An 18,142-nucleotide genomic window follows, 5' to 3' on the forward strand; every position below is an offset into this window, starting at 1 on the left:
TAACAAACTATGAACACAATTTCCTTTTGAGATTCTCTGGCATCAGCGTATTTTGTAGTTACATGTCTGGATTTGCATATGCAAAGTGATAGTGAATCCAATCTTCCAGGCTTTTAGTTTTTGTCGCGCTATTAATTGGAACACTAAGGCAAAAGACCCGGATTTACACTGCTTAACACTTCTTTGTTGATTAAGAAGACTGAGAAAAAGGTAGCAAATAAACAGGAGCAATAATTCTCGTCTCTGCGATGACAAATTGGAAACACCACAATGGACAAAACCATTAACCAACACCTTTTGCAATTTATGGTGTTGCGATTATTAATCTGCTGACACAATAAGTTCGATAAATCTCTGGCAAATGATCTGCATTTGTTGGTTTATTGTAGCGTTAAATATTACGTTCAACAGATTGTAGATCGGAGCGTTCTGAAAGATGTTAGATAAAAGCGTAATTACCCTATCGATCGTAGATGCTTTTTGACAAATCGCGGCTTTCAAAGAACTTGACTGATAACGTAATTTGTCTGTTCCCGGTCTGTGATTCATTCCTCAAAATTAGGTGGAATGGAACAAGAGAAACGTGATAAAATGCACATGGGGTTTTCTTAGAAAAAAATTATTTACCTTGTATCGGTTTGTGTCGGAAATGTCATGCACGTTATTATTGAAATCATACTCGTTTTTTCAACCACGTCCCATTCAGAATATTGATAGCTTCTTCGGAATATTCCCTTTCATCTAGTCTAGTGCTGACCTAATTAAGAGCAATAACGACGAAGCTTCAAGCTTTTGTAGCATTTTCCTACTTTCACATAATTCAATGAAACACTTACAAAGGCGTCCAATTAAGTTTAGTCCTTAGCAAGGCAACCACTTCTGCCGATATCTAAGTTTATTTTTGCATTGTGCTGGAAACTCTTGGGATTTGAATTATTATTTTTGGCTTGCAGCCATCTCAAGAGCATAAACAAAGGCCCTCACAAAGCACATGCAATCTTGAAAATATTGCAAATATAATTTTTAACTCGGATTAAAGCAACCACATTTGTTTTTACTACAAGCTTTGAAAACCTATTAATACTTTGTGAAATTGCAACCCCTCATTTTTCAAACTTTAAATAGCTTTACGGCTTGCATTGCAACACCAATACGCAGTTTTATTTGATTTAGATGTAAACTGTGATGCTGTTATCTTTTCAAGGAAACTGTTCCAGTGGAACAGTAAATATTAAATTTTGTTAAAAATGTATCCAAACAACGGTACAAGTGTGATTTATTTACGTATTTGTTTACAAGCGTAAATTAATGTGGTATGTATGTTTGCTGACAGAAAAAGTCTAATTGCAAGATAACATTCAATTGGCATGAGAAAGTAAAATGATACTTTTGTTCGTGTCTTGAGAGACGTATTCAATCATATTTAGCAAAGAATGAGACATTGTATCACCGGAGCTCCTTTTAAATTAGAGCTTTTAGTATCTCCTGATCAAATTGCCGAGAGCTTTTCTTTTTCTTCCGTGATTGAGTTGGGCTAATAAATTGACTTTATAACAGATGCGACTTCGGAAATACAATTGCTAGGTTTAATTATAGTTCTTAGTAACACCATTCAGACGTCCTTCCAATCGTTTGAAAATGTAGGAAAGAACTCTATTTTTAATTAAAGCCATAATAGTCCGATAAATCAAACCAAGCAAGCTATAAGTCAATTAATTTTTCTATCTGATTTCAAAAAGTCGGTCTATATCGGACAGGAAGACATGACATGCATTGTGAAGCTGTCTCTTCTTTTCACGCGGCTGCCAATCGATGCCACTATTCCGGTTAGAATAGAAATAAGGTTTTAATTAAAAGTACTTAGGGTAAGATACGTCGCATATGTTCATTAAGGAGGTATTTCCCTTTCCGGTGTGTACGCGACTGCGCTTCACAAATTCCGATAGTGAAGACGACAGGCGTCACGACGCAGCAGTTCCTTTTTGTCCAAAGTGCGGATCTGCCGGAAAACAACCACAACGGTCGCAATCGCGAGATGTGAATGTTTTTATTTTACAACAACAGCCAATAAATTTACCTAATCTTGTTATTTGTTATTTTGTGAAACATTCTCGAGCAGCTCTGCAGCATAGTAATGTTACGTGCAGCTGAATTGTCACACGTGGTTACTCCTTGCAGTTTCTTTGTTTATCCTTTCTAAATGCAAAGGAAGTTTTTGTGCAACTCTTGAACAAATTTGTTAATGATTGTTATTGGAAACATGTTACATATGAATATAAAAATTTACATGTTTATGGAATGCATTATTGTAGGAAAAAGAGTGTGAGGCTTCCTTTTGGTATGTACTTTGTTGTGCAAGCAAACCATTAACATAAACCCGTTTAATTCATTATTCTATGATGAAAACTTTTCGTTTTCCATGACTTGGTTAGGATTTGTCACTTCTGGGGCTTAAGTAATTAATAATTACTTCAGCTGGCAATTAAGGTAATGAGAGCGTTTAATCTTTTGTCAAAAACTAGGTCGATTTTAAGTGAGCTTGCAAGAATGCAATTTCCGGTTCCTATTTTTGGCCGAAGAATTTTTTGCAGTTATTGATTTTAAGTGTCTTTAATCGCCTAATAATAAAGTCGCAATTTTCATTTGCGTGCTGAACTCCGCATTATCATATCTGAGGGCGTAAATAACCGTTATGAAAACTCATCATTTTGGTAATCTGCTTAACTTGGAGGCTGAACAAGGAATAGTACCCATAAGCGAATGGGAGTATCGATTCCGCATTTCTGCTGTATTCTTTGATATGGCATTCCTGGGTAACGTCAGACAAGGAGAGCCTTCGCCCCTGTGTTCGTATTCTTCAAAACTCCGAACACGTGCCTCGCCAAGTTGCGAGTTTCTACAAATTTGACGCTTGGAAACTAACCCAAGTTTCAACAACTTTATTGCATTTTGATCAGTGGCTGTTAGGTGGATAATTTGTTTTTACCCAAACCGAGATTCAAAGGGAATATTAAATCTAATTGAAATAAGATTGCCTTTTAATTTGAACGCCATGGGCGATTTATCGAATTACTGTGATCAGAAATGTTTTCATCATATTCTAATTGTTGAACAATTATTGGAAGGAGGCGCTTATTAATACCACTTATCAATTTTTGCTTGTTGTTGCAGTAAAATTACGAACTGATTTGTTATTTTATTCGGGTAAATGCTACCGAGAACTGAAAATATGAATAACAGAGTGTATTTCCAAAAACTCTCAAAATAAGTTCGCAAAAATAAATACACGTTGGCTGATTTAAATAAAATCAAGTTAGAAGTGCAGTGGATCATCACATTTTTGATGGTATCCATGGCTAGTTCAAGCAGAACAGCGTCCGCCTTCAGGACGAAGGCTGAAACTTCAGTAGGTTCCAGACGTCGCCCTCACAGTTGGCACAGTTCCATTGGGTCACCCAATACAGTCCACCGAACAAGACGGCTTGTTGGTAATTTACTGGTTTCTTTTTGTAAATCTGTTCAAATTAATCGTTTACTTAACTGTCGTGTTAACTGCTTTTCCAACAAAAACACAGCACAATGAAAATTCGAAGACGTGGAAATAAAACACAAATGTGAATGTTTGCTCAAGGAATGCATTTACGAAAGAAACAAACTGTTGAAACGGGGGAACAGAATGTTTAGTAAATATTTCTGCACTTCTATTTTATGATAAATAAACGTACACTACACAATGTTGGGCGGCCTGGAAAAGGGCCCACTTTTATGGATCAAAAATATTATACCCACTTTGTCAATAGAAGTGTGATCAGGATTAGATAATGTATAGAGAATTTTACCAAATTCTGTTGAAAACATTGAACAATCGGACTGCAAACAATGGCAACTTTCCGTGATAGATTTTTCGCACAGTTCGGGGAACGTGTCAAACTTTGTTACTTTTACATTTTATTTAGGTTTTACCAGAATATGAATGAATTCACGTGTCATTTATGAGCGAGAAAAACCACTTCAATAAAAAATTGTTCACTCGTGACAGATTTATTCTTCAGAACACTGTCCCTAATTTAAGACATTGCACCTTTTTGCGCAACCTGTGCATATTATTTTTAGCATAAACGTCAGCCGGAATGATTTATGATTAATCTACAACACACGAAGAGAAATTGGGAAGCGCTGACAGTCTATTTTTGGGGCGTAGATGATGTTTTGAAATCTTGTTATCGGAGGCGCAACATTTAATTGAGCTTAAACAAATTAGTTTAATTTGCAGTCTCATTACTCCGAAAATCGTGAGTTTTACCACAAGTAATCTGACGTTGAACATCTAATCCGCTTTGCCTGTTTCGAGTTCACGATATGACAGAAATCGGGAAGCAATAATGTACGGAAAAAGTTTTTTAATTTGGTGGAAAACAATTTGGGATGGGAGTGGAAATTAATTCAATTTTTCCGTAGTGAATCTCGACTTTCATTTTTATTACGTAAAATTTGAATGTGAAATGATGTGATGTGACTCGTTTATTTTATGTTTCGCTTTATGCAGACTGGATGCGACAATTTTCCCAGAGATAAATTTTATTTAGTTCATTATGTAGCATCAAAGACCTTCGCTTAATGCGAAATAATTTTATTTACCAACCGAGTATTTACTGTACAATTTCTAAAATCACTTAACAATTGATCGGAAATCCCTTAATGAAATATCTTTCATCCCTTGATTAAAAATTCCCGACTTTAATTAGTTTCGCGATCGTGAATCTTAAAGTTCCAAGGACGTTTAAAGTGTTCAACATCTGTGGCAAAACAAAACCTTCCTTATTTTCTATTCAACCCACATGTTACGTTCATTTGTGTCGAGTGTTCGATCTTGGAGAAGATAATTTTTGCTGGATTTACATTTGCATTTCCTCTTTTCTCTCTAAAGACTGCGACCTTTATGAAGAAAGGAAAATTAAAGACGTAAGTCTCGGAATCTTTATGACACGGAGAATAAAACATTAAGCTCCTCTGAAACCCACTGAATATTATAATCCTGTCCCAAAACGTGCGACATTTGAATGAAATGAAATTTTTTGTTTATTCAACCCATACATAATTTACCATTATTCGGGAATTAAATAACACGTTTCACTTTTGGTTAGTATTGATCATTTTCCGGTTCAAATTGCGCCTCACTTTTATTTTTACCCAGGACGTTCGGCGGTAAATGAACTGGAAAAGGTTCGTTATTACTGTAAAGGCCTACATAAAAATCGGACTGATCGCAAAATAAATACTCCATAAGCAATTTAATCACATTTGACATCGATCGCTTTAAGCGGTGTGAAACGAGGTGTGAGGGTTATTAAACCTGCTAAGTAGTTGAGAGTGCTTCATCAATCGATTAAGTCTTTTAGTGACGTGAATTGGCGCTAATTTCGTTTTTCTTTCCAGCTCAAAACATGGACGGACAACGTGCTTTGGAACTGATGCCTCTATTGCAGGAACGGCTTGTGATTTTGACCGGTGGCCGTGACAGGCGTGGAGGTCCTGTGCTATCATTTCCTGCCAGTCCTCGCAGAGAACGTGCTAAACCGGAGGATTACAAACGCCTTTTGCAATATCTTATGTCCATTCCCAAGCAAGTATTTTTTCTCCAACTTCACGTAAATTATGCAAGCGCGAGTTATAGCTTAACCACTCAATGGTCATTTTTTGATCAGTGGAAGTTTAAATTTTCCGCATTTTCCGCCATTGTTCAATTGGATCTAGTGTAACAAATCCTGTTACACTTTCTAAGCTATCTGCGAATAAATAACGGACATTATAATACGGTCTGTTTCCACTCAGCGTTCTATAAAATGGTGATTAAATTATGCACTAAAATGATGTTTTCTCACGCAAAAAAGCAACGAGGAGAAAAGTTTATTTATTGTAACGTTAATATCGAGTCGGGGAGTGTGTTATTAAATTTACCAAGAATATTGCGCATATGGTGCCCATATTTTAAATAACTAACAACACAATTAGAAGAAATTACGTCGAAAGCGTACAATCTAGATAAACGTTTTAAGATTGCGAATCCGAGTGGAAATCGATAACTTGGGCACACATTTTGCCCATTTATTTTAGCCCAAGCCGCTAAATAAAAATTTATTTACCAGAACTTTGGCAAAATGAACGCTTCTCTCACGAGGAGCTTGAAAAATATTAACTACACAGAAAGATGGCTTTTTTGTGTATTGATGCTTTTGTTTATAACAGAAAAAAATAAAAACCCTTGTATTGATTGTGAAATGTGACAGCATTTGTTATTTCAACTTTCATCCTGGGATTCGAAAGCAATTTTTCTAGTACAATGGTAGGAAAAATCCAGCTGTAGCAAATCTTTTCGAGTGCTTGCCCGCATATATCACGACGAATGGTAATATTTTTACCCTTTCAAGTCGAAGAATATTCCCATCATACTGTACACAAGGGAAAAAACCTTTTAGCTTCCACCTTTAATGAATAAACACTACTGCACTTGGATTATAAAATTTTCAAATCGCTGCGTACACAAGTGTATTGACTGATTTTATTGGCAACATTGTAGGAGCGTTCCTTGTGTTTGAACCATCAAGGACCTTTCGACCTCACGCCGTTGGAAAGTGCCGAAGATAAAAAACATTACTCTTGTGTAAACTGTTCACGTCTCGTACATTAGTGGTGAAAGAAAGTACAATCGTTGAAATTGAATATACGTTTGTTTTTGCTCACATGTAATGCTGGCATTTTTGCCGATTTGGCAGAAATCGTTGCAATAATTAACGACGTTTATTTTTGCAACTGTTGTACAGTGGTCACGCACGTCGCTTGAATATTTTATTGATCTACAACAAATGGTTCTTACGACCGTTGTGGGCTAATTGTGTATTGATTTCGTCTGTGAAAAACAATCTCGGTTTAGTCTTAATATTTTATTCCCAACGCCCACCCACAAAATGATTGATAGATAAACGAGCGACTACTATTAAGTGCTCGTGTGTGGATCAAAGGAGAATTTTTATGATCCTTCCAGAAGATGCCGACAGAGTTTTGGTTACGGAACACGTGGGTCTATGAATAAAGAACGCTTTTTTTTAATTATTATTCTTAGATTTTTTTTATAATTATTCGTATTCATAACCATGCCCAACAGCAGACAATGTGCGATTGCTCATTAGCCGGAAAGCCTATATATTTCGTCGATTTTCCAGTTGACGGTGCACAAAATAAGCCCACTTTTAGTTCCTCCTTAAAGCATTATTTTAGTTTGATTACAATCAACTTTTACTGGCCAATTGTTTTGGTTATGCTTCATACACTTTCTCGTCTTTTACTTCGACTGTTACGCAACTTTGGAATGTAATTTTTATTTGCATGCAACCTTTGCATTGTATGTAAAGCAGGGCCACGACAGGTGTTGGACCATTTTTAATCAAACAACTGCACTGCTTTTATTTTGTAATATTTGTTACCGTGTGGTATTGAAATTTTAATTTTCCGGTCTGTTTTTTAGAAAAAATACAACAGGCACGTATCGCTCAATGAATAACGTTAGAGTAATTTATTATTTATTATTTACACAATAAAATTCTTTTCTGAATTTGAGAACTTTTTTACAATTCGCGGCCAATAATATAGCGAATTTAAACAATCTGTTCAAATATAAATAAGTAGTAGCGTGAAAGATTTTTATTGGGTATTTTTACATTGTGGGCAAAAAGGCGAAAAGGAACTTTTAAGCAAAAAAATGAGCTGACTGACGCAAATACTGTTATTTATATCCATGACCAAAGGCCTAACATAACTTTACTTACAATAATTCTAAAAAAATGCAAGACAAGAATTTGGAGTAAAACTGAACAAAAAATCAGTACAGGGTGCTGCATTTTAGATGTCCGAATAGGGGATCTTCGAAACTAAGAGGTTTAGAGAAAAACGAATGACACATTCTCGGGTCCTTTTTTTGAGAGAATAATTTTGGTCAAAACCGCATTTCGCTATCGTCTTTTGTTTTCGACTTATATACAAAAGTTGACATTTTAGAGGAATCTTAAAAAATTCATATCTTTCTTATTATAAAAGATATACATTTGAAACACAGACATTATACAAGCATTTTTCTACAGAGAATTTAATAGTGTTATCAGCGATTTTTTTAATCATTCATTTAGCTGTAATAACATAAAGTTGTATTTTTTTAAATAAGAATCATAGTTGCTATGACATTTTCGAAAAGCTTATTTTTTTTTCTGAACTCAAAACAATATAAATATAGTTTGATATTTTTATATATTTTTGATAAAAATATATTTAAAATATTTGAAAGCATACTGAAAATAGAATGACAACGTAAGCTTGCCATTTTAAATATAAAAACAATTAATTTTTATTAATTGCAAAAATTTGATGTAATAAAAATTTATTGTGCTGTTTTTTAATTAATTAGGGTTTAAAAAATAATTAAATTATAAATACTTGTTGGGTAATACAAGTTTCATAGTTTTATAAAAATCCAAAAATTTTTCACGATCTACTATACAGAAAAAACGAAATGTTTTATTTTTTTTAAATATTTAAAATTAATGTATTACACAAATAGATATATCAAATCAGAAAAAAATAAGCTTTTTGAAAATGTCATAGCCAACTATGATTCCTATTAAAAAAATACAATTTTATGTTATTACAGTTAAACGAATAGTTGAAAAAAAATCTCTGATAACATTATTAGATTCTCTGAACTAAACTAAACTAAACTAAACTGAACGACATCCACCGAAATTTTTGTCGAAATTTGATAGTTTTTAGTCTTTTATTAGAATTTGTTTTAAAAAATGTCACGCTATCGTCGCCCACAAGATTCAGAGTAAACTTTGGCGGTATCTGGTTAAAATATGATGAAATAATCCTAATTAATGTACTCCCCGAAGAATCGTTTTCCCGCAGTTTGCCGCGAAATTTTTATCTTGCGCTCATTTTTCGTAAAAACGTTGAAACAAAAGTAACAGTGTTTCTTTGAATTCCTGGATTTATACCAATCTGCAATATCACAAGTTTGCAGCTTGCGAAATTTAAAAGTCTGATGGCTTGGCAACAACACAAACAAGTTGCGGAAATCCACACAACTTGCTGAAGATGGCTAGTGTTTTTCAAATGTAGCAGCTTTCTCATTTGAAACAATGCAACTTGCAGGTGAATATCTCACGTTCGGGGATGTCGCTCGATTTTTCTTTAGAAATACCCCCAAGCTGCCGCATTTATTGCTCACAAAGCGTTTTCGTTAAAATTTTACCACCACTAACGATTTACTTTCCTGCTCTCGCTGAAACATGCATTCTGGGTTTCAGTGGCTGGAAGTCATTTACCACGACATTAATCAAAGCGTCTATTTCTCTGTGACATCTTGATGCTACCGGCTATTGTTCGGTTAGTTAATCATAGCTAGTGCTTAATTAAGCGCTTGGGTTAATCGTTGTTGGGCAACTAACTTTGTAATTTGTTATCGATTAATTATTGTACGACTGGTATTTCCTGTAAAATTTTATTGCTGAAGAACCATATGGTTCTATGCGAGGATGGGCTATTTCATAATAAAGCTATCACAAATCGTTGGCTATTATTACAGGGCACCTGCAGCGAACATTGTTAAATATTTACACATTAAATACCCACGTCGGTGGTAAATTTTTTGTTGTTTTCTGTTGTGAAAAACAGTTCCGGAATTTTAAATTAGCACATTGTTCATCAGCTAGTGGTGAATTGCTAAAAAATAAAAATATATTTTAAAACATATTTTGTCACAAAAGGGACGTGCTATTTGACACAATGACGTCAATGCTTTGTAAATTAGTTCACGTATGAGTGCCCCTTTTTGGCGAACTTCGGTTATGAATTTAATTTGTTTCATTTTAGGCTTTTGGGTTACGACATTTTCCATACCACAGCCTGAATTTCAATAGAATCTGAATTTTTTGTCGGATTAATTAAATTTTGTGCCAGTTTAATTGGACCATTAAGATTTTATAATACTTTGTTACAATAAAATTTGCATCAAGTTTTAATAAATGTGAAATTGAGACTAAATTTTACATATTCTCTAATTAGCAGCGCTTCATTTCAAGTGCATTAATTATAGCGGAAGCAGCCAATTTTGTCAAGTTGTCCTTTTTGGAGAAACGTTGAACTGGCGTTTTACAACGTTGTTATGCAAAAAACTGATTGATTTATTTAAAGCCTTTCGGTGAATTTGGAACGGTTGTGGGCAGACGAATAGTCTCCTCAACGCAAAAGGACGATTTTATCATCGTCTAGACATGAACTTTCAACTACCGAGTTGTGTGTTTTGAATTTTTGCCATTTTCTCAGATAAGTTCATAAATAATGAATTCGTATGACATGGCACGTTTTTCGCTCTTTGGCAGGTATTTCCGAACGCATTTTAATAAACATCAGAGGAGAAAAGTGCGCATTAATGAATATTATTCACGGGCATTATAAACTGGGTTTATTAGGTTGTTAAATTTTATTCACTTTTTCCACGGATCGAAAATAACTGGATGATAAAATAAGGCGTGATTTAATTTCATTTCATTTCGCGTATTCTTGAAACGTTTGTGATATTTTTTCTGGATATTTGTATGTAATTTAATTTCAACTTCCGGCGGTGTTGTTTTTGAATTTTTGGCCCAAGCAATTAGGATATGATGCCACACACCCTGTTTAAGTCCATCTACGTGATAAAACTCCAAAAGTGAAACCAAACAAGCTTTTAATGAACGTAATTTCAAACAAAAGATGAAGTTATTGTTAAGCCATCAAAATTCAAGTCTGGTAAGAATAATAACATTTCCGGATGGCTACTGACATCAATACCGCGCGCTAAGTACAATGGTGGTCTTCAACGTGAGTAAAAGTTATTACGTTCTCGATGCCATAAAAGGCTTAGAATTGCATACTGGGATAAGTGAAACAATGCCATATAATCATACAAATTGGTTAATAAATTACTCGAAAACATACAAATTAGCCGCTCATTGTGCAACGTCGTTACCAGAATTAAAACCGTTTGTGAATAATCCCTAATTTGGAAAAATTGTTACAGTGATGAAGCGAGGGCTTTAGGTTTCACAGTTCTGGTCGATATGCGAGGAGCCACTTGGTCTACAGTCAAGCCTATTTTAAAGGCATTACATGAGCACTTTCCACCTGGAGTCGTTCACCAGGCACTCATTGTCAAACCGGACAACTTCTGGCAGAAGCAACGGACCTCACTTGGTTCCCATAAGTACAAATTCGAGGTGTGTAAGTTTTTGTCTAGTGTAATTACTCGAAAATTACAGGTTTTTATTTTAACCGTTAGCAGTGTTAAATATGTTTAATAACTGGATCGTGACAATTAGTTAAAGATTAGTTGTATTGGTTAAATGTCAAGTCGGGTTTAAAAATTAATGAAGGAGAGGCAGATCGTGTTAGAGGAGCAATGTGGAGTTTAACTTAACGTCAGCGTCAATCACGCACAAAATTGTAGAGCAAAATTGCGGCTTTTTATATTTTTTGTTAGCTTGTATTTTTTAATAACTACAATCTGGCGCAAGTGAGTTTAATGATAGTTTCCGTGTGAGCTTGCGCGTGTTATTAATGATTGCAGAGCAACTAGCATTTTGCTTTCTTTTCAGACAAATATGATAAGTATAGAGGCCTTGTCGAAAATAATAGACACTTCGCAGTTAACGGCAGATCTGGACGGAACGCTGAGTTATGATCATTCAACGTGGCTGGAAATTAGACTTGCCGTGGAAGAATTTGCGTGGCAAGCCGCCGACCTCTTGGACCGTTTAGATGATCTCCAGGAAGATCTCGCACGAAATGATTTCGCAGACGATGTGAGTGGAGCCAAGCACAAAATCGACCTCCACAACGAGATGAAGAAAAAGATCATGAAAGCTCCAGTGGAGGATATTGACGTGTTAGGTATGGTTTTTTTATCTAGGAAAATACAGGATTATGTTAATCCTCCAAGTGTACTGCTTTACATAATTATCAGAGGGGCGATATAAGGCATAAATAAAATTAAAACTTGAGGAGATTTCCGAGTTATTTACATACCGTCTTGTCAAAGTAAGTAGCTACCTCATGTTTGAAAGTTTGGAAGTTTTTCGTCGTATTAAAAAAGTTTAATGTGTTGGAGTCTTGCAATTTAATTTTCATATTCGAAGTTTCTGTGTCGATAAAGTAAATTTGGAGAGAATTTAATGAACTAGTTCCAACACGGACTGTTTTAATAAGCCAGTGTGAGGACCTGCTAACCTATAATTTTAGTTTTTTGCAACATATTTTGCCAGTGAAAAGTAACGAGCCAAAAGTTATAATTGGTGTAATAACCAATTTGTTTGCGTTAATTAGTTGAACGCAGACTGTTATAACCACAACGTGTTAATTAGTTTTGTTCTAATGAAAACATAGTCTTTATTGGTTGCCAGTTTAACAAAACTAGTAAAAATGTTGCCTTGAAAATAAAAAATTCATTTTAATAAAAATAATGTTCCGATATTTCTATTTAACCGTGTTGGACATAATAAGCGTTCATCTTTATGTGTACGTTATCCAAGACAATAACGATAGATTGGCATAAATTTTATCACACAAATAATGATAAAAAATAATAGTAAAATACAGTTTTGTTTTGCACATGATTTTTTGTGTGTGAATTATGGAGATATTTTGAAACAAAGGCAAAGTCTAATCTCGACGCAATTTTATTTTCAAGTTGCATTGGTGTCACTCTAAGACACAAAATAGCATAGAAAAATGGAACAACACTTTTTGAAAAACTTAGTTCAGACGCGCAATTATTTTCAAAATTTCCTCAACAATAAGCTGAAAAATCATTAGATCTTGTTAAGTATGTCATTATTTCTTGTTTTTTTTTAGAGATTAACACGTTTTTGAGCTAAAAAGTCAAAGTTTCTCGTGAAACTTTGTTAAACTGGAACAAAAAAATATAATTAAAAATATGATATTTTGTTATTTTTTGGTCTAGGAAGTAGAAATTCAATTGTTGCGCGAAATTGCAATAAAACTATGTCAAAAAATTACCACACTGGTTTGAAAATGGTGAATTTTTTTTCTTGTTCGGGCGTTTTTAAATAAAAAAATCAATAACATTTAATAAGTAAGTGAAAATTAGTAGTATATAAAATGTTACTTCTGGGCCAGAACATTTGGCGTCTTCAAAAAACAAGGCAGAATCTTGCTGTTTCAAAAGTACAAACCAAGTTCTTAATAAATTATTACCCAGCTAATGGTTAAATTGTTGGTTTTACTTTATTTCTTTCATCAACATTTTCAGGATTTTTGGTGAAACTGGGAGTATTATTTGCAGAACTAATTAAATTAAAATCTGAATATGTAATATGTTACCACTTTCGCTGCCAAAAATTAACACTGAGATATTTTGCAACAGCGAATGAGTCTGCGGCTACTGCCTGCTAACTGTAAAGTTAATTAGTTCGTAAATTGCCGGTTTCTCACGTGAAATACGCTATATCCACACAAGTTATTATTGTCTCATAAAAATTAAGAAATAACAGGCCCGGCGCTGCCGAAATCAGCTTCCAAAGTAATCATAATAATTACAAAAACAAACTTCTGAAAATTGTGATAAACGGAAGTTTAAAAACGTACACTTAACTTGTTTACTTAAATTTTGTCTTCCTCATTGCTCTGTACGTAACTTCATCTAAATTTTCTCTCCGTTCTTTTTTAAATAATGTCCTTTTTTCATATTTTTTCTTATTAAAGCATAGTTACTAGTCAAATCGTAAATAAAGGTTTATTATTATTATTATTATTGCACCCGCCAGTTGGAGGTTGTTTCCAGTGATTATATTTGAATGTTTAGGTCAGCGTTTGCTCCAGAAAATTTGCGGCGACACGGGCCAGGGAGGCGGCGGCGGCGGTGGAGGCGGCGGTGGCGGGGGCAGTGTCAGAGAGCCCGAATCTCCAAATAGCGCCAACTCAGATACGACTGACATAAAAAATCTAGTTTTGCAAAATTTGGAGGCGGTGCACACCTCCCAGCAACACCTACTGCAGCTCTGGCATCAAAAGAAATTAAAATTAGATCAGTGTTTTCAACTCAGGTTGTTTGAACAGGACTGCGAGAAGGTGAGAGTGAGTTTGAGCTAATTTCGCGATTGGTGAATATTTTCTTGCAGATGTTTGACTGGATCTGCCACAACCGCGATGTGTTCCTTTTAAACTACGTTGAAATCGGCCATACCTACCAGTTAGCTAAGCAATTACAAGAAGAACACCAACATTTTACAATGAGTTCGATGAATGTATACGTTAATATTAATAGGATTCTGTCGGTGGCTAGTCGTTTGATCGAGGGCGGACACTATGCCGCCACACATATTAGGTCTGTGGCGAGCAGGCTGGACAGGACATGGAAGGACTTTGCCGCAGGGTTAGATGAAAGGACAGCAGTGTTAGCGTTATCAGTGATTTTTCACCATAAAGCCGAACAGTATGTGGATAACGTGCCTAATTGGAAATCCGCCTGTGAAAATGTTAATATTCCTTCGGAAATCATGATGCTGGAGAATTCTATTCACCAACATCAAAATTTATACGAATCGATGTGCCAAGCTTATACAGAGGTATTTCCTTACGTTCCTACTCTATTTTGCGGATGAATTTGTTTACCACGTGAAAAATGCTGTTTGGGGTCTAATTGAAATACATATTTCATTTTATAGATCGTTAGGAAGTCTGTAAACGGTTCTCTATTCTAAAAATAAAAGTCAGGGAAAGGAAATTACACAATTTCCGTTTTATTGTCATAATGTGACTATGCTCAGTTACGGGGTGTCAATATATTCATTTAGTCCAATCAATCATTAATATTAAGTATTACGCAGGTCGCTGTAAAGGCAAGACAAGGTGAAATTTTTAATAACTGAATACTTAGATGTAATATCCAAGTATAAATCTTTGATTTGAATGAATACAAAAAAAGGGAATGAAAACATAATACGAGCCCTGGCTGTAAGAAAAATAGAAACATTTCATTTATGGAATCTTCCGTTCATATCAGTGAAAGTTTGTCCGTACTTACAAAAGCTTCAAAGTCGGGATAAATTGATTTTTTTATTGGAAATGTCGTTCAATAACCTGAAAGAGGAACTGATACTAAAAATATTCCATTATCCGATCCACAGAACTTGACACGTTGATTTTATTTCGATAGGGTTTGCTTAAAATAATTATTATTTGCAAAGAAACGTGTATGAAGATAATGTTTGCCTACAATTAATTCAGCTAACTGATCGGTTTTTTTATAAATCTAGATATAGGGATGTCCGTTCAACGGCTGCTGTCAGCTTTAAAAATTAAGAGCTGCTTCGGGAATATAAATATAGGGTATATCAAGTGATGTCAAAAACAGGTCTCTTTTGGCTCTTTATTGAGATAAATTGATTAAACTTTTCACGAGTAATTATTGGAAAATTCCAAAGCTGCTTTTGGTTTTACTTTTTAGGAAACTCAACTGTGACTTTCTGAGGACTTGAAAAGATCTTTTATCAAATTACTTTTACACTAAATAAACTAAATAAAATACAAGGAAGTTCAAAGATTTTAACCATAGGTAAATAATACATTGATTTATGTTTTTATATTTTTTTCTAAAAACGTTTTCTTAAACTGCTACGTCTGTTGAAATCAACTGCATTTTTTTCACATTTAATTTTATTTATTTTGTTATTAAAAAAAATCTTAGATAATTTATTTCAAGTGGGTCTTCGTAGGTCTATTAAATTTAATAATGCTTTACAACTTCTAATAAAAGACGCCGATTTTTTCTTTGCGTCGATTTTTGTAAACCTTTTACCACAGTATTTTTAATACCTACGTACTACCTATAGGATGATCAAAGGATTTATTTATTAAATAAAATTAATATTAATAAATTAATTTAATAAAAGGTAGTTCTTTAAGCAATTTTTTAGTTGGCCTTTAATAAATTAATAAATTATTTGCGTATTTCCAAATATTTTTTTTATTTGCTGTTTGTAAAAAAAGCAAGTGCTTCGAATTTTTAATCTCGTTCGTTTATCGCAAACACGTGAAAGACATAGCCTGGTTATGACTTTATAGTTACACCTTTTACTACTTTCACGGTAGAGTAATTTCTTGCTATTGCAGCAAAAAGGCGATACTTTAATGTTATTATAATAAAAACAGACATTGTAACATAGTTTTTACGTAAATTGTGTTTACTTATTTCATTGTGTTTTTGTACTCAGATTTGTCAAGCGCTCTTCAGTTGGCAAACTAGTAAAACTGTTTAATGTCTTAGGTTTATAACTCGTACCAATCACTTTTAAACGGATTGGATGTGATGTTACAAGTGTGCCATAATGTACCAACCGCTACAGATGGAGAAGGGAATCATAGTACAAATTTAATCAACGTATGATTTACTTTTTTTATCGGGATTTTGGTGATGTTCTTCTCTATACTTCCCTTCTTCTTATTCTGAACAAGTTGTTTCTATTTCTGTTTAATTTCATGTAGTTAGACTCAATTCACATTTTAATGGTGTTGGTTGGTGACAGGTTCATAGTACCAGTAAGAAACTTCTGTATCAATTGGATCACTTGGTGCAAGTCTGCAACCAGCCAGGAAGTGACAAGAAACATGTAAATATATCTCTTTATTACTAATTTACTAAAACTTTGGTCTTGAATCTAATCAGTCTTAAACTAACATGACTGTGATTCAAGCGTTTAAGCACTGAAGGCAATTTTTATTTATTTAGGGTGATGGAAGCAATTACGAAAATAGATCCGGAGGAAACCCAGCTGCTGATTATAGTGAAGGTGCTAGTCATGTCTTAGCCGTAATTCATCAAATTCTAAATCACCACAGAGCACTTGAACAAAAGTGGCATGCAAAGAAAATCAAATTACACCAACGCTTAGCCTTAAGATTATTTCAGGAAGATGTTAAACAAGTAAGTGTTCAAAAAATTACAAAACGTTGTTTAAACTTTCCTGTTATAGGTTTTAGACTGGCTTTCTAACCACGGGGAGGTTTTCATTAGAAAAAACACTGGAATAGGGAGGAACCTCCAGAAGGCCAGAGTGTATCAAAAAAGTCACGAACACTTCGAAAATGTAGCACAGGTAAGTTCAAATAAAATCGAGCGTTCAAGTTTATCTGAGCAAAAAAGTGGAATACTTAATCAAAGTCGGAATGATAAAATAAATCAGCAAAGAAGAAACTTGAATTTGCATAATATTACTAGTTGTGGGAATTTTTTCAACAACTAATGGGTAATTAGCCAATAATATATTGCCGGTTTGAGTGAAAACTGTTCTGAATGCGACAATTCCGCCCATTAACATAACTGTGTTTCCTATATTTTACAAAATTGCTAAAATGCGAGCACCTATAATAAAGTTGCTCGTAATAGCCGCATTTCTCTTTATTATTGATTGGGTCAGTCATGTCGGCAATAATTAATTTCATGTTGCTTGCATCCTTTCCACATCTCACCAACTCAGCTAGACTTTTAAACATTATCTTGTTCCACGAACCGTGCTTCCCTGACGGGATTCAAGTCACCTATGTAATGGTTACGGTTCGTGTCTTTCGCTCACATTGTACTTTTATCGCTCGAGCAATACAATTCTCGTTTTATTATTTTGTTTGTCGGTAAAATTCGTTCGAGATTGATGATTGCCACGAGTTTATATCACCAGAAAAAGTCAAACGTCCCACTTTGATGTTTTATCGGAGATTAATCATAAAGAGGCAGTTTTCCGTTAATGGAGACTGGAAATGTGACAAAAACGACAGACTATTAACTGTTTTTGCGGAATTGTACTCTTTTTACGTAACTCGAGGAAGTTTAGCAAGCGATTTTGTGCGCCTTTGCCACTAAATACCTAATGATTTATTCAGGATCTTTTTGCTGCATGATTTACGAATTATTTATGGATTCGTAATAACTTGAAATACTGGTTTACGCCTCGACGTACAATAATCTCACCTGGAAATATATTTTGTTTCAACCGATAGGTTGTAAGGTTTTTGCAAAATTAACGTACGATAAATTATTATT

The 18,142-nt window shown here is 34.3% G+C and overlaps 1 protein-coding gene across 7 annotated transcripts in view; it reads left to right on the forward strand.

Moving 5' to 3' along the window:
• Window positions 1-18,142, forward strand: part of trio — an 89,686-nt gene that overhangs the window by 3,413 nt on the left and 68,131 nt on the right. For 2 of the 7 annotated variants that reach the window (XR_010333179.1, XM_015977600.2), the window contains exons 1-10: window positions 3,225-3,488; window positions 5,437-5,623; window positions 11,111-11,306; window positions 11,685-11,979; window positions 13,910-14,175; window positions 14,226-14,672; window positions 16,373-16,486; window positions 16,632-16,715; window positions 16,835-17,029; window positions 17,079-17,201. Coding sequence is in view for 6 of the 7 variants with exons in the window: in XM_015977600.2 (XP_015833086.2) it covers window positions 3,344-3,488; window positions 5,437-5,623; window positions 11,111-11,306; window positions 11,685-11,979; window positions 13,910-14,175; window positions 14,226-14,672; window positions 16,373-16,486; window positions 16,632-16,715; window positions 16,835-17,029; window positions 17,079-17,201 (2,052 nt within the window). In the remaining variant the exon portion in view is untranslated. Of the gene's footprint in view, window positions 1-3,221; window positions 3,489-5,436; window positions 5,624-11,110; window positions 11,307-11,684; window positions 11,980-13,909; window positions 14,176-14,225; window positions 14,673-16,372; window positions 16,487-16,631; window positions 16,716-16,834; window positions 17,030-17,078; window positions 17,202-18,142 lie in introns of those variants that run through there. The other 5 variants (XM_008192559.3, XM_015977596.2, XM_015977599.2 and 2 more) reach the window with 5 other exon arrangements.

Source organism: Tribolium castaneum, chromosome 1, assembly GCF_031307605.1.
Source record: "Tribolium castaneum strain GA2 chromosome 1, icTriCast1.1, whole genome shotgun sequence".
NCBI lineage: Eukaryota > Metazoa > Arthropoda > Insecta > Coleoptera > Tenebrionidae > Tribolium > Tribolium castaneum.